Consider the following 23,888-nt stretch of genomic DNA (forward strand, 5'->3'; position numbering starts at 1 on the left):
GAGCTCCGTGCAGTGTTTTGGGCCCTCAGGTCCTTTCTTCCGTCCCTCAAGGGCAAGGTGGTGAGCATCTTCACCGACAACACCACCACCATGTTCTACATCAGGAAGCAGGGCGGTACCAGATCCCCAGCCCTGTCCAAGGAGGCGCAGGATCTGTGGCATTGGGCCGTCGCCCAAGGGATGTTTCTGGTGCCGTTTCATCTGGCAGGGATAAAAAACACCATCGCCGACTCGCTCAGCAGAGAGCTGCGCTCGTGCCACGAGTGGGAACTACGACAGGATCTAGTGGACCGCCTCTTCCGATGGTGGGGCACACCCCAGATCGATCTGTTCGCGACGGCGATGAACTCCAAGTGCCGGAGGTTCGCCAGCAGGTTTCCCCAGCCGAGGAGCATGGGCGATGCTTTCTCGTTCCCCTGGGAGGGCCTGTTTCTATACGCGTTCCCTCCATTGCCACTGCTGATCCGGCTCATCAACCAGCTCAAGAGGTCACAGTGCAGGATGATCCTTGTCGCACCTGCGTGGCCGAGGCAGATATGGTTCCCGGACCTTCTGGACTTGTCAGCGTCCCCGTCAATCAAGCTGCCAGTGGACGCGGATCTTCTCTCCAGGGAAGGAGGCACCATCCTCAATCACGACCCGAAGTCGCTAAACTTGCAGGCCTGGCTCCTGCAGCGTTAGAGTTTGGAGGATACGACATGCCGGCCGACTGCAGAGAGGTTCTTGCAAAGGCCAGGGCGTCCTTAACTCTTAAATGCTATGGACACAAATGGAAGAGGTTCTCTGTCTGGTGCCACGCACAGATTAACCCTCTACGGATTACGGCTCCCCAGGTACTGCCGTACCTTCTGACGCTGGCCAAGGCTGGACTGGCGCACGCATCCATCAAGATTCATCTTGCTGCGATCTCCCGATACACCAGAACCACGGGGCGGACGTCTTTGTGGTCTCATCGTCTGGTGAAAGAATTCATGAAGGGACTGTTCAGATCGTTCCCGCCGGTGAAGGCTCCGGCCCCGGCGTGGGAGCTCAACGTGGTGCTGACCAAGCTCATGGGACCTCCGTTCGAGCCTCTGCACTCGGCTCCGTTGAAGTTCTTGTCGTGGAAAACAGCGTTTCTTGTGGCCATCACCTCCGCACGACGGGTGGGAGAGATCCAGGCCCTTTCCTGCAAGCCCCCGTACTTGACTTTTCACGACACGAGGGTAGTGCTCAGGACGCACCCCTCCTTCATGCCCAAGGTGCCGTCGGACTTCCACCTCAACGAACCCTTGGTGTTGCCTGTTTTCTTCCCGTCGCCTTCATCGCCGGCCGAAAGGACTTTGCACTCGCTGGATGTGGGTAGAGCGCTGAAGTTTTACGTGGACCGCACAAAGTGTTTTCGGAAGACGTCACAACTTTTTGTGAACTTTGGACCTGTCAATCAGGGGAAGGCTCTCTCAAAGGCCACCATTTCCAGATGGCTCTCCGGCTGTATCATGTACTGTCATTGGTTGGCAAACCGACCGCTGCCTGGCCGTCCAAGAGCCCATTCCACCAGAGCGATCGCAGCTACCACAGCGTTCCTATCTGGTGTGCCCTAGCTGGACATCTGCAGGGCTGCTACGTGGAGGTCGACGCACACCTTCACGAAATTCTACTGCGTCGATCGGGATTCCAGGGAGGAGTCCAGGGTCGGCCAAGCAGTGCTGCGCAATCTGTTCGCCTAAGGTGAGCCGGGTGAGGAGGTAAGAATTGCTTAATGTTGAGTTTGATGTAATGCTTAATGTTGAGCCTTTGCCACCTCCCGTGGTTGTGCATGTGTGTACTGCTATGTATTCTTTATTCATGAGCATGTGAATCCATGCCAGACCCCATGCTGGAGAAGGAACAAGTTACTTACCTGTAACTGTTGTTCTCCCGCATGGGTCTGGCATGGATTCACATGCGAACCCTCCCGCCTACCCCTCTGCGGCTCTTCACTTGGTCATACTGCCACTTCACGTGCTACCAAATCTGAAGATGGCTGCCAGAGGCGGGGCTTAGGTAGAGGGCAGTCAATGGCTGTTGTCAGTATGACGCAGAGATCAGTGATTGGTTACTACTACGAAAGACAGATCAGAAACGAAACTGATGTTGATTTTTTCTTTACCGAGGATTCCCAGCCTGACGACGGGGAATATTAATGAGCATGTGAATCCATGCCAGACCCATGCTGGAGAACAACAGTTACAGGTAAGTAACTTGTTCCTTACCAAGGTAACTCAGTCCAGGGTGCCTAAACCCCCTCCCACACCCCCTGTGGTACCCAGACAGAGAGGCACCACTTTAGGAGGCTTCTGTGGAGAAGCCCGCCAAAAAGTGGAACAAAGGGCTCGACTTTGGTTGGAGTCACAGAAGAGAACACAAACGCCATTTTAGAGTTGAGTCCTGGCAAAAAATACCAACCGGCGAATTAATATTAATTAAACCGGCAGTATGTTTGAGGCTATGAGAATTAAATAATTAAAGTTGGTAGCCTCGAACAATGGGAAAATCCCATAGGAAAATATTCGTGGTCGAATATAAAAAGTAGTTTCCACTGCCACCAGCCAAAACTTGATCAGGGGGGACAGAGACGTGCCCCCTCGAATAACAGACCCCGGGGCAATCGAATTGCCCCGAACAGTACGTCCACAATATGATGGTTTGTACTGGTTTCTGTTAATAATTTGGGACTAGTAAAGCCAATGGTGACTTTACATGCCCTGGGAGACAGTAGTCAGTCCCAGGGTATGGAGTCTATGGTGGGGTGTCACTATGACACCCCTGTGTTACTGCACGGAGGGTGCTGTGTAACACACATAGTAAAAACACGAGAGACCCTATGGAGTAAAGGACCCCATAGCCCATAAAACACATTACCAGTCAAAGGAACACCATAAATCATGTCCAAGAGTGGGAGAAAAAGAGTCTCACTCTTGGCAGTAGGAAAAACAAACTCCAGAAATCCAGCAAACCTGCTGGGGGACTCACTAGGTTAGGAAATTCAGCCTAAAGAGAGAATTCTCCCTAACAAGGCTTCTCTAAACGTGTTCAACAGATCAGCGGATATGCTACCATGCATTTGGGAATCGCAAAACTGATTTGAAGATGTGCAAGCCCACACAAACCATTGTAACCAAGGAAGATGAATGTACTGCACACCCTCTATTATGTTTGTATTACTTGATTGTTTAACGTGTAAGCCTACCTCGAGAGTAGCCGAGCGCTGCACAGAGTGTGTGTAGCCAGCAATTTGTCTGTGCGTCGGAAGGTGCATCGGAAAGTGTGTCCATTGTTCATTTGTTTCTTTATTTGTAGCGCGCACCGGACCCGAAGGTATCAGGGCGCGGAGATAAGAATGCTTTAGGCTTACAAGTTACAAAGTTTCATAGGCATCAAAATTCATATAAATTGTAATACAGTAAATATTACAGGTGCATTACAAAATTGAGTCAGTGCAGCATTCGGGTAGTACAGGTGAGGAGTCGTCGCAGCGGGAGGCAAGGCTCCAGTAATGAGCTAGGTCAAGTTACTCGTGCAGTTATGTTATAGTTCATTTTCTTTGAGCCATTTGATCATGTTTAATCTGAAGAGTGGGTAAGATTGGTCAGTTCTTAGAGTAGGTGGGAGAGAGTTCCACAGTTTGGCTGCTTTGACGGGGAAGCTATTTCCCCCTGTTGCGGTCATTTTGAAAGGGGGGACTGATAGGCAATTTGTATAGGCTGTTCTAGTAGGTCTGGATGTGACTCTTCTTTTGAATCTCTCTGTTAGGTAGCTCGGTGCGGCATTATTAAGGCATTTGAATGTTAGAGAAGCAGTTGTAAGTTTAATTTTGTCAGCTGTAGAGAGCCAGTTGGATTGTCTTCTGATCGTTGTTATATGTTCTCTTTTGGAGATTCCTAGTGCCACTCTACGGGCATTGTTTTGAGTATTTTAATTTTCTGTGTGATATATTTATTGGATCCCAAGTAGAGGGCGTTAAAATAATCCAGTTTGGACAGCACAAGTGCTCTTGCCAGCGTGGTGCAACTATTTGAAGAGAGGTAAGGTCTAGCAGCCCTGATCAGCTTACAAGTGTAGGCTGTGGATGATGCCATAGCATTCACTTGCTTTGCCAAGGTGAGGTTACAGTCGAGGTTTGACCTCCTTTGCAACTGTATATTATATACCCATCTATGACAAAACATGTGTAGTCCTGGCTAAGTTTCTTGATGTTCTGTGTAGTTCCCAGCATGAGGAGTTCTGTTTTGTCATCATTCAGGCATAGACCATGACGAGCCATCCATGCCTGGATGATGAGGTATATCTTCTTCACCCAGGCCAAATCCTGCTTGTAATCCCCGGAAAGTGGGATGAGAATCTGGGTGTCATCTGCATAGTTAGTGTGGGTGACCCCTAGAGAGTCCAGATCGTCAAACTGTGGCTTAGTAAAAATGTTATACATGGTAGGGGAGACAAAAAAAGAAAAGGTCAGGCCCGCACTCTAGTTCCCAGTCTTTTTAATCCTTAAACTAGTAATAACGGGGTTTGATCCCAGCAATGTTAAAATATACCAGGGTTAAATCCCAACTGCCAGTTCAAATGCACAGTAGTTCTGCTCCTCCAAGTACTTTTGAGTCTCCAACACTCTTCAGGGAGGCTGTGTTTATATTCAGCTGTTGCCAATTGCTTGTTTAATTACAGTCTCAAGGAATTCTGGTCTTTGTAGTGATGGCACAATGTTTTGTTCAGGAGACCAGGAACTAACTCCCCTCCAAACACACACATCTTACCCAAAATTGGGGGTTGGAGGGAAAAACCATGATTATGGCTCTTCAAAGTGAGGGCATGACAACCCCCGATGCTGCTGCCTCCAGGACCCGGGCTTCTTGCAACATTAAGTAAAAAAGAAAAGGTCAGGTGCGCACTCTAGTTCCCAGTCTTTTTAATCCTTAAACTAGTAATAGCAGGGTTTGATCCCAGCAATGTTAAAAAATAACAGGGTTAAATCCCAACTGCCACAAAATGTTCAGAAAATATACCAGGGTTAAAACCCAACTGCCAGTTCAAATGTAGGAAAACTTTACTGGCAACAGAGTGCGCGCCTTGTCACTAATTCTTAACCAATGTTCCAGGAGTCCCGGGTTCAAAAGGCTGCAGCACCAGGGCCATCATGCCTTACAATGGAGAGCCATAAACATGCCTTTCCCCCTCCCCCTATCCAGATTAAGATTTGTACTATGGAGGGAGTTGTTTCCAGTCACCTGCAAGAGAAACAGTTCGAAAAATACAAGTACCAGAATCATTAGAGACATTTTGTCAATTAACCTGCAACACCTGAAAAGGAAATGAAGACACACCTGAAAAGATAAAGAACTATAGTCTCCCTGAAGATTGATGGAGTCATGAAAACGTGCGTTTGGAGGAGAAGTCAATGCAGGAAAACTTTACTGGCAACAGAGTGCACACCTTGTCACGAATTCTTAACCAATGGTAGGGGAGACGCATGATGCTTGGGGTACACCACAAGTAATAGGGGCAGGGTCAGCAGCTGCTGATGTAGAGAAGACCCTCATGGTTCTCTCGCTTAGGAATGATTTGATCCATGCTATGTCATGGGGTGAGAAGTGTGCTGCTGACTCTAGGTGGTTGCAGAGCACTTTGTGATCCACCAGGTCAAACGCTGCTGAGAGATCCAGTAGGAGAAGCAGGGCAGTTTTTCCTTGGTCTCTCAGCTCGTCAACCTGGGTCTTAAGATCAATGAGTGCTGTTTCAGAACCGTGTTGTGGTCTGAAACCGGATTGCGGCGAGTCTAGAAGTTAGTGCAGCTCCAGGAATTTCTGTATCTGTAAGTAGGCAACTCTATCTAAAATGTTTAGTAAAAATGGCACTGTGGTGATGGGCTTGTAGTTTGTGGGTATGGCCGGGTCCAGTGATTGCTTCTTAAGGAGGGGAGGACCCAGGATTCTTTAAGATTACTTGGTATGGAACCTGCGGAGAAAGAGGAGTTGATGAGTTTATAGATGAATGGTGATAAATCTCTAGCAGCATCTTTTATTATTTGAGCAGGGCAATTGTCGCCTCAGCAATTTGATGGTTTAAGCGATAGGATTATTTTTTCAACCTCCAATATGGAGACTTTGGTGAAGTTAAATCTTTTTTCGGGTTTGGCAGTGGTACTTGGTTTGGGTAGTTGTAGGAGGTAAGTTTTTTTTTTTCTTATCGATTTTAGTTTGGAGGGTGGCAATTTTGTCACCAAGGGACTTCTGGATGTCAGAGCACCACGTCTTATTTTTGATACAGTTATCAGGTACCAGGATGAGGTTTTCCCATTCTTTTAGCATTGTAAAGAGCTCCTTAGTTCCGGATTTTGCTTGCATTATTCTAGTGTCATAGCTTTCTTTTTTTGCTCGCTTTATTTCAGATTACACGCCAAAGTAATTTAGACATAACGTTCAAGTACAGCACTTATCTCAAAAGTTATTACATATATACATGTTTTACTTTGCTTCAGGAATGCGGCCCCGTGTTGCATGAACAGGCACACTTTCCCTTGTCTAAAAACCCCTTCAAACACTTACCCATTCTCACACTCCTTGGTTTTACCTTTGCACTCTGTAGCAGCTTTGCAAGTGATGCATTATAAAACATAAGTAAATAAATAGCACAATGAAGAAAAACATATTAATTCAAGTAAAAATCGGAAATCTCAGATTTGCCCAGTACATTTTATAACATGCTTACGAAAGTTTTACAACTAAAATTATAGCGTTAATCGTGAGGAAAAATCCACTGGAACCCTTTTTATTCTAGTCTGAGCTCTTGTTTACATTGTATTTTCAATTTATGTCTTTGTTATACATAGTCCGTAAATCAGAGAAGCTCTTTAAGGCAGTTGTGCGCTCTGCCAAATGAGATTGTATTAGATTTGTGTGGATTATTGATACTATAGGTTACAACATTATCTCTTTAACTGTTTTTTAATTTTTTTCCCTAGGTTCCCAAAAACTGACAAGCTGTTTCCCATACAACTCGTGCAACACGGAAGGTATTACAAAGAAATTTGGTGTCAACAGCTTCAGCTACTACTGTTGCCAAAAAGCACTCTGCAACAACAGTGTGATGGCCGTTGTCAATAAGACCGTTTTCAGCCTAGTCACAATGTTGGCCCTCATATGGATATGTTTCTGAAACGTCCACAGAAACTCCTCACCAAAAGGAGCTTCTTCAGATATCTGAAGCTGTTCCATGTGACGTGTGAGTAAGATTATCCAGCCCTGGATTTCTCTTTGAATTCTTTAGTGTTGCGCTTCCTATTATAATTGCAGGGCAACGCCAGAATGCAAAGAAGAAGCCAGTACTGGATGACCTGTCTGCACCTGATGGTGGTCAATTGGGATCTTTGGTTCTCAGGATACGTTAACAAATAATTACAAAATGCTGGCCAATATGTGACCATACTTGTTAGAAGTAGGATTCTCTTGCTTCACGCCTTCTAGATAATTCGAACATTTTATGAAAGTTGCACTAGACATGATTTTTAAAGAAATACAGCATTTATCTGAGGGTGTTTTGTTGGGTGAAAACTACATTTTGATCTTAGTGGTGTTAGACATATCTAATTGTAAACGTAATATGCGAGTAGTATTCTGGAAAGCCGTATTTGTAGGCATTTTGTACACCATTATCTGGGGCAAGAGAGAAGTTAAAACTTTAGAAAAATTGTGATGTATCGGTTTAGTATTTCTTTCAGAACTGTCTAATTCGCACCACGTTGAGTCTCCCCTTATTACAGTCCTTGCTTTTTGATCAAAAAGCACTTTACATTCTGCCTCTTGTGGTTCCAGTTATTATTTTTTCATTAGGTGTATGGGTCTACAGGTCCCAGCATGTTGTATCCTGTTTTCTTTAAATGGCAGGACTGGCTCATGGTGACCTTGGGCCATAAGGCCACTTGGCAGATATTTCCTCTGTACTAATTTGCTTCATACACAGCCGCACGAATTGCTTGAAATGAAGCGTACCCCTCTGTGCAGGTGTAACTCTCAGTGAGTGACAGCTGCAACTTGGAGTATTGGCGTCAGCTGGCATATAAGAGAAATGTTGATTTTTTTTTGTTATACTCACAGATGCAAAAAGTCAGAGCCCAGATTAATTTTCAGCCCAGATTAATGTACACTTTTTATGAGGAAACTGTACTGATTCTGTATGCTCGTTTTGGTATTTTAGAAAGTGACACAATATATGCAAATGTATATTTGCATAATATACTAACCAGTAAAAAAATGTGCATGCAATTAGGACATATTTTTTTCAGATAACCCTGCAGGTCCTCAAAAACTGTCTGCCTGCATGTTGAGATTGTGATTTTGTAATAACTGAAAGTGTGCTACTTTTAATAAAGCGATCGCCTCTTGGGAAATGCAGCCACTGTTTGTGGCATAAGAAAAGTAAGCAATTGCAGGATTAAAGGCACATCAAAAGATTTTGGGGGAGGGGGGTACTGATTGGTTTCTTATAAAACACATGTTATCAAAAATGTACTTTCTTGCATTATGTCTGCTACTGTAAAAACAAATGCACCCCACCTTACAAGATTTGTACAAGCTATTAAACTGGATGTGTATATCCGGGTGTGCCAATGTTTAATATTGTGAATTGTTTTGCTTGATTTTGTTGTCAGTGAAGCATCCTGAACAATGGCTTTGTTGTGAATTTTAAAATGATGCTCTCTGTTTAGTTACTGCATTGTGTGGATACTTCGTTTGCATACTTGAGGTCAGGAAAAAACACCCCTTTTTTTAGCCTTCAAGATACCACATTACCCCTCCTGGTGCGTCATCACTCGGCACAGCTTGACGGGCAAGATTGGTCACTACACATTCTCTTAAAAAGAGTATTACAAAATAGTAAAATGTTTGCTAAACTATTGATTTTGTAAATGCAACAAGAATGCTTCAGTCCACAAAGAGTTCATTTTGTCTACCTGCCACTCTCCTTGGTCAACTCCTTATTATCTCTTTCTCCTTTTTGGTCTTCACCTCTCTGGCCTTTTCTCTCCTTGATTTCACGCCTTCTCCAGCCCTGCTGCCTTTACTTGCATTCCTTCTTGCTCTCCTTGATGCTCATCTCTCTCTCTCTGTCTTCTCTCTGACTCGTTGGATTTCTTCCCTGTGCCTCTGTTACCACCACAACTCCTCTTTCGCTTTGGTCTCCCCTCTGCCTCTGTGCTGTTCCACTTGACCACTTCTCCTTCCTCTGGCTCTTACGTTTCTCTTCCTTCTTCTAGTCACCTTTTTACCTCTTCTTTCTGGTCTTTTTCCAATCTCCTCTGTTATTTTCTTCTGCTTCCTCATCTCTGCACCCTCTCACCTCGCCGGTCCGTTCTGCACTTTGCTTCACGCCCCCAGCTCTTGACTACCATATTTCCTTCATTTGTATTTGTATTTATCGATTTATTAAGCGCCTTACGCCAAAGCGCTGCTCTCACTTTCATATTATAGTGTGAACTGCCCGTTGGTGCTTAATGTTTGAATTTACTTCACCTTTGTGAATGTGGTGAGTCAGCATTGTGGTTGGAGTGCCTGTCAGGGATTACAAACCCTCCATCTGTTATCACATGGTGAATGGTTCTTCTGAGGCTCCACAATCAGAGATGACTATTATGTGGGTCACCGTCTTGGATCCGTACTAGTCGTTGCCATGGCCACTCTGGCGATTCCACAGCTCCTGTTTGAATGCTGTTGAGGTAGGATTTATCTTATTGGGCTAGCTTCCATGGACTCTTGTAGTGTCGTTTTGTGCGCACATGTGCAATTGTCTGCTGTTGCCCAAATCTCCTTTAAAATCATTCTTCCATAGCATTGTCATGTGTTGCTCAGCGATCCACATGATCGGGACCATGGTCTGATGAGGTCAGTGACACACCTCTCTTCGTATTTTTGTTTTGCTTATCAACAGCAAGTGCCTTGAGAACCATAAAAGGCAAATTTTCCTTGGGGACGCTAGCAAGAGCTTGAACCATTTTAAGGGAACATTTCCTTAGTTATATTGGTGAACCTGCCATGATGTACATAAGGGTTCTGCTTACTGTCTGGCAAGGATCTCACCAAGGGTATTGTGAGGCTCAAGTGTTCCGCTCCCTCCTTGCTGAAGGCAGAGTTTGGCTCATCGCCCTCCATATATGCCTGAGGCAGATGGCACAGGCTCTTATCTGGTTCATGCATGTATGATATGATATGGCATTTGTAACACGCCTATACACAAGTGTTTTAAGGCGCGACGAGGCAGGGAGGTGGGAAAAAGAGAAGTCAGACAACGATCCTACTAGTCCAGGTCTCATTCAGATCACGCAAGTGCATGGGTAGAGGGGAAGGGAGAGGTGCAAAGGGGAAAGGGAGGGGGGAAAGTGCAGTACAGGATTAGTAGAATAATAAGATAAATAATAAGGGCCAGCTGGTGGCAAGTGCAAGGTAAGTGCAGACAAGTGCTGGGAAGTGGGGCTGTAGGGATACAGAGACAGTCCAGCAGTGCAGGGTTTGCCAGGGAGGCAGTGCAAGGGGAGGGTGGCTGGGCCAAGGACAGAGATCGGTGAGAGTGGGCCAGTAGCCTTAGCTTGTAAACTCTCCCCTTTTCTGCAGTCTCTTGCCCCTTGACAAACCATCCCTCAGGGAATGATATGATATATCATTTATAACGCACCTGTACACAATTGTTCTCGGTTCGGCAAGAGAAGTAAGGGGAGACAAAGGGAGGACAGAACAAACGATTTTACTAGGTCTTGTGTCATTCAGATAGTGCAAGGGAGAGAGTAGAGGAGAAGTGTCAGGGGAAGGGAGAGGGCAATAGACAAAGCTCAAGTAAGTGCAACCGGGTACGGCTGGCTCGGACTAAGTGCTAGGAGGCAGGGGATTGTAGGGTTGCAGATACAGTCCCTAAGTGCGCGGTAGCCCGGAGGCAGTGCAAGGAGCTAGGCTTTGGCATAGTTGACCTAATGACAACTTGACCTACTCCCATTTGACTGCATCTTTTTGACCTAATTCGGTAGGTCAAATGGTACACTTTAATTATAAAATAGTTGTGGGGTGAGGTAAGGGAATAGGTTGAGGTGGGGGAAATCGGGGTGGGCGCGTGGTTTCTCTTCTTATCCCGCCCGCATAAGGTTGGTTTGCGGGGGGCTCTCTGCAGTAGGTCAAACAAATGAGGTAAAAAAAATTAGGTCAAATGGGCATATGAAGGAGCTACTGGTCGTGTAGGAGCCCGGTGCCTATTAAGGTTCAGAGGGTGGTAAGGTAACCAGTGAGCACAGCAGACAGGTCATCAGCCGGGGAGAGGGAGAGAAAGCGGAAGCGAAAAGGAAGGTCTTCAGTTGCTTCCGGAACCTGAGATGGTCCTGCTCAAGTTTGAAAGAGGTAGGGAGGCTGAGGGAGGCACCAGTCGAGGGGAGAGATCTACCCCTCCACTCTCTGCCTGGAGAAGCGTCTGACCCTCAGAGTTGGAGGTGGATGAGCGAAGGGCTCAGGAAGGAAAGTGCTTAGGAAGTTGGATGTTGTGTAGTCCCTGGCCCCAGAAAGCCTTGTGGACAATGCAGAGGGTCTTGAACTTGATCTTTACAGTCCCTGGGAGCCAGTGGAGAGATTTCAGGGCTGGAGAGATACGATCCCTGGGCTTGAGGCCAAAGACAAGTCTTGCAGTCATGTTTTGTATTAGTTGCAGAAGGCGAAGAGTAGAGGCAGGTAGATTTAGAAAGAGGCTGTTGCAGTCCAGCTTAGAGAGAACGAGGGCTCTGGAGACAGTGAGATTCTGGGGGAAAGTGAGAAAAGGAAGTATACCTCTGAGGAGGTGCAGCTGGTAGTGTAACGACTTAGAGAGGTCTGTGATGTGAGGAGAGAAGGAGAGAGTGGAGTCGAAGATGACACCCAAGATTGTTTGCCTCGCAGGAAGGCACAGGGGAGGGCCCAGGGAGGGAGGCCAGAGTGAAAGAGGGAAAGCCGGAGCAGGGATTCCAACGAGAAGGATCACGGTCTTACTGGCATTCATGCACAGATTGTTGGAGGCGCACCATTCCTGAATCGCAAATACAGTCAGGAATGAGCACAAGAGAAGAGGAGGCTGAAGGAGAGCGGAGTGTAATCCACATAACACTGAAAGTTAGAAGAGAAGGTAGAGATGAGGTGGGACAGGGGGTGCCAAGTAGATGTTGAAAAGCCAGGGTGAAAGGCTGGAGCCCTGGGGGAACACCACATGTGGAGGGAGAGGTGGTGGAAAGAAAGGATCCAAGTTGGACCTGGGAGAGTCAATCCAGGAAGGAGGTCAACCAGGCTAGGGCCGGATCTGTGATGCCCAGGTTGTCACTGAGATGATTTATCAGACTAGCGTGGTTGACTGTGTTGAAAGCAGAGGAAAGATCAAGGAGGATGAGGACAGAAGGAAGTCTAGAGTCGAGATTAGAGAGCAGGTCTTCACCGGTGTTCAGGAGAGCAGTTTCTGTGCTTCTGGCTGCTCTGAAGCCAGACTGATGGTCATGGAGACAACCAACAGATTCTGTATGGAGAGTAAGCTGGGAGATGGCCAGCTTTTCCAGGAGTTTGCCCAGGAAAGGAGTGATAGAGATCGGGCGGTAGTTTGCAGGAGAGGAAGGATCGGCAGTAGGCTTCTTAAGGAAGCAGTGGTTAGAGGGGGAGGAGGGAGAGTTCCAGTGGCAAAAGAGTGATTGCAGAAATCAGCCAAGACTGGAGCGAGGGTGTCGATGTGGTTCTGGAGGAGCAGGGGAGCACCTGCTTGGACGACAACTTTATAGGTTGGACTTGTCTAGAAACATCATCAGAAGTGAACAGGAGGAAAGATGAGAAATGGGGGAGGGAGAGGAGCTAAGAGAGGAAGAGGACAGAGAAGACAGGATCTCCTGAGTTTTAGTTGTGAAGTGAGAAGACAGTGCGGTGCTGAGGGCCTGAAAGGGAACAGGAGAGGTGGAGACTGCAGCAGTATTGGCCAGCTCCTTGCAGATTTTGAAGAATTAGGCTGTGTTGTTAGAGGCTGCTGAGACGCGGGCTTGGATGTAGGCTCTCTTCTTGGACAGGACAGAGAGCCTGTATTGCCTTTGACAAACTGGCCTGTCTCCTGCTCCAGAGGATGTACCTGATGCTCTCCATTTCCTCTCAACCACCCTCCACCTGCATTTAAGAGTGGCAAGGTCGGAATCATACCAAGAGTTGCACTTGGAGGGCTGCTTCAGACGGATCCTCATGACAGGGGCAAGGACATCAAGAGTGTTGGAGATTGACACAGCTCTCTCTAACCTGCATCTCTCTGAGTGTGAGTGAGCCGCATGCGTAGGAGGAGAAAAGAATCATTCCTTTCCTTAGAAAAGAACATTTGGGTTTAATCAAAACACTTGCTTGTGTAGTTGTGTTAATTCTTTGGGACTACACTACACAATGTTGTTCTGTCATGTTGATTTTCCAGTCACCTTGTCTCAAGCTGACTTGAGCTGGCTGTGGGCCTATTGTATTATCTAATCATTTTGACTCTTAAACATTTGCTACATTAATAGTGTACTTTTAAATGTGCCGTTATAGGTAATTTAATTTGTTTCACCATTGATCTCTCAAATGTAAATGCTTGATTACCCTGCTTAAGCACATTTCTTTATGCACTGTGGATGCAAGTGTACTGGTGCATACATTACATACTTTGGCTCTGTAATGTAAGTGTGCAAAGTTCTTCGTGCTATGAATTCTCAGAATATTTATCTTGAAATGCTGTTCAGACAGTCGGGTGTGCATAGTAGGCATTTAATATCCCTATAGAAGCAGGTCTTCTTACACAGGGCAGTTTTTTTGTTCAGTATTGCTTCGTTTGCTCTGCACTATTTTCAAGATACATGACAATGGGCCTCATTACAAGTGTGGCGGTCTGGAAATAGTGGTGGTGGTCGCACTGTACAGGCACCCTTTTCTGGGGCGCTTCACTCCGAGCTGCAGTGCCAGAAACACTGTTAACGCAAACAAGACCCATAGTGCCACCGTTGCCGGCAGTACCATGACCACGACCAGCGATCGCACCCGGAGCCTGTGCCTGAAACACTGGCCCGTTGGTCATACAGGCACATTCTGAGTAATGCCAACATGGAAACACTGGCATAAAAATGCCGGTGCCACCGTGATCACCGCGCTGGAAACACCGGCATCGCGGATCAGGCAGAAAACAGTCTCAGGAGTGCAGCAACATGTCACAGGTGTTTCTCCGGCATTGGATCTTTCATAGATTCAGATGCTCGATATTCCCCATCGTCAGACTGGGAATCCTCAGTAATAAATGATTAAAATAATTTTTTTAATATACATACACTGCCAGCCAGCAGTGCATGTACATAGCCCATTGTAGCCTATGAGCCATTCTATTGTGTAGTCCCTCCACCTCACTTTGGTCCTTTATGGCCCCAGCCAATGAGGTGGCAGGGCTTAAGCGCCGCCCCCGGCAGACCTCTTCAGATTTTTCACCGCAGTCTAACAGACACATGGAATCCTCAAACTCTCTGAGCTTTTCAAATCTTTTCTACTTTGTGTGGAATATGTTTTTTTCCAAATATATTCCATTTTGTTCCCCTTCTTAGTGGCTTTGTTCTCAGTGAAACTTTGAGACAAAAACTTGTTCAGGGTCTGCACGAGGTGCAAGAAGAAACTGGTTTATATGAAAGACCCACACGAGCATTGCATTTATTGTCTGTACCCACATGACTTACAGAAATGCGATATTTGTAAAACGTTTTCTACCAAAACCTTTCAGGACAGACATAGAAGACTCCTGTTACACCTGGAAGCCAGGGATCAGTCTTCGGACAAAGAGTCTGTCAGGACAGCTCCTTTCCAATCCAGCATTCCATCTGAGAGGCAAACTTCAAAGCGAAGGGCCTCTTCAGTGAAAAGAGTCACTCTCCTACAACTAAAAGCAAGAGGAAGCTGGAGTTGATACCCTTTCTGCCTCCACTGGACTCATCAAGCCAGAAAAAGTCACATTCATCAGTAAAGTCTGCCTCCAGAGGTAAGGAGGAGTTTGCGAACAACAGGGGGAGCATTCGCCGACAGGGAAGCCGTCCACGAGCGAAGGGAAAGTTAAAGGCCCGTCATCGGCCATACCATTGACGAAACCATCGTCGTCGACGACGACGATCACGCATAAGACTTCGTCGACAGCAAGATCATCGTCATCGGACCTATCGTCCACGAAGCGCTCGTCGACAAGCAAAACACATCAATCGTCTACGAGGCATTCGTCCATGGCGCACTCGTCCACGGAGCACAGACCACATTCATCGACTGGATCCAAAACACATCCGTCTACGGAACCACTGTCCACGGGATGCTTGTCAGCGAAGATAGCATCGCCCACAATACCTTCGGCAACACCGCAAGTTCCTGCAGCTACGGTGGAATTGGAGTCCGAGGCGCCTTCCATGCATACACCTGTCGTTGAAGACCGTTTCCTTGAGAGTTCTGAGGCTGAGCCACTGGTACAGCAAGTTTCACCTTTGGGGGAAATGGCAGAACTTCCTGATGTATGCTCCAAGAAGAATTTTCAGACACAGAAGTGGTGGAAGAGGGACCCGGTGTGATGCTGGAAATGCATCTGAGGGACAGGGCCTCCGTATCCATGTCCTTTACTGCTTTTTATCGTGTGTTCTGTCGTGTTTTCTGCACAGGAGTTCATGTGGGCCTCCTGGCAGTGCAGCTCTCTTTTGGTTTGGTGGACAGACCCATGGGATACCCTTATGGCACCCATGGGTGGGGGTACAACCCTGTGCCCCTAGTGTATGTTTTTGAGCACCTGTGTGTGGCCCACAGCGAAGGGTATGGGCTGGTGGCAGCTCCATGCTGAATTTGACAGTTGCCCTGAGTATCCTCCATTTTGGGATACCAAGGCCCTGCCATTGGAATCGGTTGATTCCTGATGGGAAACAAGATGGCCTCTGTGGCCTCCTGCTTTCTATTGCCTATTACCTTGTTTTCCCAAAGTCCTGGGAAGCCCTGACTCTGTCCCTTCCCCCTGACTGGCTGTTGGGTGGAAGTTCCATATATGGTGTTGTTGTGAAGTCCAGGCCAGACTGGCTGGAGTCTTCCCATTGACTGTATGTTGTGGGTACACCCTGTGGGTGGGACCTGGATGAATAGAGTGTGACGAATACGCATTCTGTGTTGTGGGTGTCTAGTATCTGGTGTTTGACACAATGACTGAGATGGCCCTGCCCGAAACTGGTATGAATGCAGTGTGGAGTGTTGAATGGCTGGGTACTTGTCCCAATACACATAACTTGTTGTCAGTGTCTGGAGAGGAGTGAATGGCCTGAATGCACTATGCACCTGATTGGCTGCCTGCCTGAATGCCCTTCTGACCGATTGGTTGCCTGAGTGTGACCCAGCAGAATGAATGGGAGATCAACTAGTATATCTGGGGGCCTCTCACTGCTAGAATTCGTGTTCAGAAGCTGAAGAGTAACTGGAGTGAAACTGAAGCTTAACCTTGAAACCCTGCTAGAAGAGAAGAATTGTTGTTGCTCTCCTTCATCAATCTGAAAGCTGCTGTGTCTCCAAGGACTGACCCAGAGAGGACCTGGTAAGGCGCCCTTTTCCCGAGCTACGAGGACCATCGTGCACCAGCTGATCTTTGCCAAAGTTCCCTAGTAGACAGACCTACGACAGGCTGCCGACCGGAGACGGGGACTGCCGCGGAATCCCAAAGAGAAGCGCCCAGACTGTTGTCTGCCACTGTCGACGACCGCCGTCTCCGACTGGAGCTGCCGTGCTCCCGTTTGCCTAAGAACTTAATTTGAGCCAAGGACGCTCTTGTCTGCATTGCCGCCCGCTTTATCCCGCTGGAGAAGGCCCGTCCGTCCACGCACCGAGGAGCATCCACCGGTGGGTTTATCGCCACCTACAGATCAGAGACGCCGACGACTTGACGCCCGTGCTGGGCCACAGTTCTTCAACATCTCTTTCCGGTCCAGAACTACCGTCACCGAGGTACCCCTGCACGCCTCTTCCGTGTAGGACGCCAATGCTCCATCGTCGTTGAGCACCGCTAGGAACGAAGCTGCCACTTCACCGCCGTAGTTCACCCTGTTCTCCGTCGGTGTTTCGACCTGTGAACCCTGCCTTAAAGGGAGGGCACTCAAGAAGGGCTGTTGATTCCCCAATGACGAACGCTACAATTCCAGGTACATTGGGGCTGTAGAACTATTGTAGAGGGAAATGAGACTCGTAGAATAATGTATGGACTGGGCTTGTGATGCATCTTTGCTTTACAGGTTGCCCAGGTGGGGGGATCTCGACACAGAATTGTGCCTAGTTGGTAAAGGCCAGTATTCTGCCAATTGTTCAACCATCTTGCTTTCCTTCCCCTCTCTACTGCTGGTTTCCTCTTTATTGATCTGTGTGACATTTTGACAGTATAGTTGATGCACTTTAATGGGATCTGATAATATTTGTGGTACCACTTTAGAACTGTATATATTTACCATTGTTGATTTTCTGAGCACAAAGTGAGTTATTGTGATAGTGTACATAACCTTGAATATTAATTATATAAAGACTGTGTTTTAACTAATAGTGTGTGGACATTCCTTTGTGGGGGCTTGGGGACTACACTGTACTTAAGAACCAGCCTGCATCACCTCCTGAGAAGCTAAGCCTTGATTGCTCAACCATAGCTAACGAATAGAGAATCTTGGCTGGGGTCCTCTGTGCCTCTCCTCTACCATATAGCGAGCAGAAGTACAGACACCCCACTCCAGTCTTTACACCCGGTCCCTTCCCGAAAAAGCACAGTCCGCCTTGGCAACCGTCCATGGTGGAGGCCGAAAATCCTCATGACCCGATACTTATGTTATCCGTACAGAGGATTGTAGAGGAATTTTACAGACGGCAAAGGGAGAAAGAAGCTCTGACTGATCCCATAGATTTGGATCCCTTTCGGAGAGACTCATCTCCAATTCCAGGCATGTTAGGGAGTTCTCCTCACAGGAGTAGACCTAAAAAATTGACGAGATCACCGGAACCTGCTCGAAGACCTAGGAGCAGCACCCACAGTGCTTCGCCGACAAGAGTCCCATCACCACAGTCATCACATAGACCTTTATCTCCGGATATGGATCCAACTATGGTACCGGCCACCATTTCGGTATTGTTATAGTTATAGCGGTGGAATTTTAAATAAACACCTATTTGTGTAAATCAACTCTGAATTTCACTAACCTGGATAGACAGCAGTGACCTGGATGGTAGTAGTTTTAAGGCTGAATGTAAGAATTCCCCCACAAGCCCTGTCACCCTCTGCCTGGGTAGAATAACCAGGAGAAGAGGGAACAGCACTCCCAGGGACACCCTCTAGGGGGAAAAAACCCTGTGCAGCGACGTGGAAAGTCTGATGTATCTGTGTCTTAAGGAGCGGGCGTACAGCCGGAGTTTGTCTTCAGTAGCAGAGTTACGATTTCCGCTGGGAAGGCGCTCTGAGAACGAGAAAGGACAGGTAAGAAGGGTGTTTGGGAAAGCAAGCAGGACGGAACTCCAGATAGAAAAACCACCCACCTAGGATCAACTCCTGGGGTCTTAACGTAGATCTATTAGTCTTTCTACCTCCTGTGGTACTGATGGATGCGGGAAGAGGAAATGGTTCCTAAACAAGGGGTGAGATGGTTAGTCTAATAGAGTCAAAAATTATCGCGGGGTCTCGTAAGAGAAAGAATACTTGGTACCGTAAGGATGGAATCGTCTAGGTATCGAAGAATGGTCTTTGTGAGCAGGTCACAAGCGGAACGGTAGTACGAGCTGAAAACAGAGTTCTGAAGAGCAAAACCCTCTGAAGCCGGCTCCCAGGACCTGTCTACAGGAGTGAACCCTTTCCAGTCAATCAGGAATTGAAGATGACCCCTGTGGTAGTGGGAGTCACAGATGCCGGCTACCTCAAATTCGCCCCCGTTGCCGTGGAGACAGGAGGAGGGTGAACAACAGCTGATTGTTGCAAACGATCGGACACTCCCATCTTGATCTGGGAGAGATGGAACACAGGATGAATCTGAGACCATGACGGGAGTAGCAAAAGCCTGACAGCTGCAACCCCTACCAGAGATAATACCTTGAAAGGTCCAAAAAAAACGGGGAGCTAACCTAGAAGGAACCAAGTGGCGAGGAAGAAATCGAGAAGGTAACCATACATAATCCTCCACAGTGTTACGCTCACCTGGTATCCACGGGATGCCACCCAGCCCTGTTTGGATGATTTGCACTCTTGAACCCTCTCCCGGTGCCTTGGTAAGGCCTCTGGTTAAAGATGGGTCTGCAATATAGGAGAGCTGGATTCAATACCAGATTGTCTTTGTTTTCCCACCTCCCTTGGACTCAACTCCTTCCTCCCCCTTGGGCCTTCTCCTCACCTTAATATTGTAAAAGGTGGATTCTCGGTCCTCCTCCTCGTGGCTGGGGGGCGTAGATGTGTACTTCACTGGAGCAAGCCCCCCTGTGGGAATCCAGGGCTGCTGCGACTCCGTAGGTTTGCTGCTTTACAGTCTTTATATGCAGTTCTTATGTTCCTCTTAGTTCGAATAATAATGTCTTGCTTCTTTCCTTTTAGGTATGGAAAGGTATTTTGGTGTTGTCATGCAGTTTGAAGACGAGCCTGGGCCGGTAGGCGAAAGCGCGGTGTGCGCAATGCTGTCCGGTGAGTAATGCGCGGCGCTGTTTCGCCTTCTATATTGCTAACCTGTGTCTTTTCTCTCCTTGCAGGTTGCGATGTTCCTCGCCAAGCTCCATAATGTTCCAGCAATGATACTGACCAGGAGATGACTACCCAGGTAAGAATTGTGTGGCTTTCTTCATTAGGGAGGAAACGTGAGTAAACACTTACTAATGATGAGGTTTTAAGGGCTTTGACCTGGCCCTAACTCGAAGGCTGACTTGCCAGTGATCGCCAGGGGCAAGGGTCATGACACACAGCTATCGTCGGTGCAGACCTTCGATGACAGTCAGCAGCGACCTTAGCCCGATCTTCAGCAGACTGAAGGGCCAGTGGGGCGACACAATGTCCTCGTTGGAAGTCCGCAAGGAGACTGTCAAGCCCCGGGCAAGGGGAGGAAGGTGGTGTTCTAGTAGGAACAAAGGCTGGGTGGTAACCATAGGTGCAGAAGAAAGGACTAATCTTTAAGGCCGAATGAATGGCGTTATTATAAGCGAATTCTGCCAATGGCAGGAGTTCAACCCAGTTATTGTGCAGCAGATATGAAACAGCGTAGAGAGCATTCTTATGTCTGATTTAAACGCTCAGTTTGTCCATTAGTCTGGATGGTACCCAGAGCTTAGTGCTCTTCTGATTCCCAAAAAGGTGCACATTTTCTGCCAAAAGAGAGGGGTGTACTGGGGACCCCTGTCTGACACAATGGTGTCTGGTAACCCATGACGAGAGAAGATGTCCGAAATGAAGATTCGAGCCATCTGATCTGCATTGGGGAGTTTGGGCAAAGGTGTAAAATGGGCCATTTTCGTAAAATCTGTGGAAATCAACTGCCAGGGTCTTTCAGGAATAGGCATCCGGGTGAGTAGACCCAAAGGAGGCTGTCGAGGTGTTTTGGATTTCAGACACATAACACAAGCAGCCACATAGTCTTGCACGTCAGTGTGGAGACTTGGCCACCAGAAATGACGCTTGACATGTTCAAAAGTAGAATGATATCCCCGATGACCAGCAGCTCTGGAATCATGACACATATAAAGTATCTCATTCTGGAGGGCAGCAGAAGGCACAAGCACTTGTTCACCATGAAAATCTGTGGTCTCTTGTGAGATGGTAAGTACGTTCAAGATCTTCGCAGAACGCTAAGTGCTGAACGGTGGCTTGCTTAATTGTCAGTTAGGACGGATACGAATTGAGCCTTGGGAAACAGACTTTCAGGACTGATTTTAGCTGCAGGATGATCCTTCTGGGAAAGGGCATCTGCCCTGAGATTCTGACGTCCAGGTAGAAAGGTGAACAGAATTCGGTAAGGGAGAAAAAAATGCACCCAGCGCGTCTGTAAAGACTGGAGGGGGGTGTCTGTACTTCCGCTCTCAATATGCTAGAGGAGAGGCACAGAGAACCCCAGCCAAGTTTCTCTATTATTGGTACATGGTCGAGCAATCAAGGCCTAGCTTCTCAGGAGGTGATGCAGGCTGGTTCTTAAGTACAGTGTAGTCCCCAAGCACCCACAAAGGAAGGTCCGCACACTGTATCGGTTAAAACAGTCTTTATATTAATATTCAAGGTTATGTACACTATCACAATAACTCACTTTGTGCCCAGAAAATCAACAATGGTAAATATATGCAGTTATACAGTGGTACTACAAATATTATCAGATCTCATTAAAGTGCATCAACTGTACTGTCAAAATGTCACACAGATCAATAAAGAGGAAACCAGCAGTAGAGAGAGGAAAGAAAGCAAGACGGATGAACAAGTGCCAGAATGCTGGTCGCTACCATTAAACACAGCTCTGTGTGGAGATTCCCCCCCCCCCCACCTGGGCCACCTGTAGAATAAAGATACAAGCCCGGTCCATATATCGTTCACAATAGACTTCCCAATAGTTCTGCAACCCCAAGGTACTTGGCGTTGTAGCGTTCCTCAGCGGGGAATAGACAGCCCTTCTTTAGTGCCCTCCCTCTAAGGCAGGAGTCATGGGTCGTCGAACTTCCGACGGAGAACTGGGTGAGCTATGACGGTGAAGTGGCAGCTTTGTTCCTAGCGGTGCTCGTTGACAGGGAAGGATAAACGTCCTGCAAGGAAGAGGTGTGCGGGGCACCTCGGTGTCGATAGTTCTGGACCGCAAAGTTTGAAGAACTGTGGCCCAGCAAGGGCATTGAGTGGTCGGTGTCTCTGTGGTCTTTGGGTGGCGGGAAGCCCACCGGCGGATGCTCCTCGGCGCATCGACGGTCAGGCCTTCTCCAGCAGGATACAGCAGCGACGATGTGGACAAGAGCGTCCTTGGATTCGAAAGTTCTTAGGCAAACGGGAGCACGGAAGCTCCGGTCGGCGATGGCGGTCGTCGACAGTGCAGTCCCCATCTCGGTATGGCAGCTTGTCGAAGGTCTTTGGCAAAGATCAGCTGGTGCACGATGGTCCCTCCTAGCTCGGGAAGAGGGCGCCTTACCATGTCCTCCCTGGGTCAGTCCTTGGAGATACAGCAGCATTCAGATTGACGAAGGAGAGCAACAGCAATTCTTCTCTTCCAGCAGGGCTTCAAGGTTAAGCTTCAGTTTCACTCCAGTTACTCTTCAGCTTCTGAACACGAATTCTAGCAGTGAGAGGCCCCCAGATATAATAGTTGATCTCCCATTCTTCTGCTGGGTCACACTCAGGCAACCAATCGGTCAGAAGGGCATTCATGCAGGCAGGCAGCCAATCAGGTGCATAGTGCATTCAGGTCATTCACTCCTCGCCAGACACTGACAACAAGTTATGTGTATTGGGACAAGTACCCAGCCATTCAACACTCCACACTGCATTCATACCAGTTTCGGGCGGGCTGTCTGTCATTGTGTCAAACACCAGATACTAGACACCCAGAACACAGAATGCATATTTGTCACACACTCCATTCGCCCAGGTCCCACCCACAAGGTGTACCCACAACATACAGTCACTGGGAAGGCTCCAGCCAGTCTGGCCTGGACTTCACAACAACACCATATATGGAACTTCCACCCAGCAGCCGGTCAGGGGGAAGGGACAGAGTCGGGGCTTCCCAGGACTTTGGGAAAACAAGGTAACATGCAATAGAAAGCAAGAGGCCATGGGGGCCATCTTGTTTCCTATCAGGAATTAACTGATTCCAATGGCAGGGCCTGGGTATCCCAAAATGGAGGATACTCGGAGCACCTGTCAAATTTAGCATGGAGCTGCCACCAGCCCATACCCTGCTCTGTGGGCCACACACAGGTGCCCAAAAACATACACTAGGGGCACAGGGTTGTACCCCCCCATGGGTGCCATAAGGGTATCCCATGGGGCTGTACACCAAACCAAAAGAGAGAGCTGCACCGCCAGGAATCCCACATGAACTCCTGCGCGGAAAACACGACAGAACACACGATAAAAGGCAGTAAAGGACAAGGATACAGAGGCCCTGTCCCTCCGATGCTTTTCCAGCATCACAGCGCCTGGCAGCTGTTGGTGGTTTGCGCATGTTGAAGAACTTTCAAGCTCTGATGATCAGTACGGACTTCAATAGGGTACGGAGACCCCAACAATAAATGTCTCCATTCTTCAAAAGGTCTTTTGATAGCAAGTAATTCCTTTTCGAGGACCGAATAGTTTACTTTAGATGGATTGAAAGTCTTGGACAAATAGGCAATAGGTGATTCCACACCTTGATTGGATTTGTGTAGGAAAACAGCCCCCAAGGCATAGTGTGAAGCATCTGTTTCTAATATAAATTGCTTGGACTGGTCAGGGGTGGACAGAATCGGAGCAGACGTAAACAAACTTTTCAAAGTATTAAAGGCCTCTTCAGCTTTTGAATCCCAAGAAAAAGGCACCTCCTTTTTTAATAATCTGGTGATGGGGAGAATGATGTCTGAAAAACATGGTATGAATTTGCGGTAAATGTTGGCAAAGCCAAGGAATCGTTGTATCTCTTTGACGTTCAATGGGGATGGCAATTCCAATACCGCCGATACTTTCCTTGGGTCCATAGACACACCTCGAGCCGAGAAAACTAAACCAAGATAACTAACCTGAGTTTTATGGAATTTGCATTTTTCAGCCTTGCAATACAATCGATTTGATTGAAGACGGTCCAGAACTAGTGCTACAAGACGGATGTGTTCAGCTTTGTTTGGAGAAAATACAAGAATGTCGTCTAGGTAGATAACAACAAAGTG

The 23,888-nt window shown here is 47.5% G+C and overlaps 1 protein-coding gene across 2 annotated transcripts in view; it reads left to right on the top strand.

Annotated features, from left to right (window-relative positions):
- The window catches only part of CD59 (CD59 molecule (CD59 blood group)), a 231,221-nt gene extending 222,611 nt beyond the window's left edge, over positions 1-8,610 (top strand). For both annotated transcript variants that reach the window (XM_069623400.1, XM_069623401.1), the window contains one exon: positions 6,980-8,610. In XM_069623400.1, coding sequence (XP_069479501.1) covers positions 6,980-7,173 — 194 coding nt within the window. In that variant the 3' untranslated portion in view covers positions 7,174-8,610. The remainder of the gene's footprint in view (positions 1-6,979) is intronic.
- Positions 8,611-23,888: the final 15,278 nt, after the last annotated feature.

Source organism: Ambystoma mexicanum, chromosome 11 (assembly GCF_040938575.1).
Source record: "Ambystoma mexicanum isolate Mex_15411 chromosome 11, UKY_AmexF1_1, whole genome shotgun sequence".
NCBI lineage: Eukaryota > Metazoa > Chordata > Amphibia > Caudata > Ambystomatidae > Ambystoma > Ambystoma mexicanum.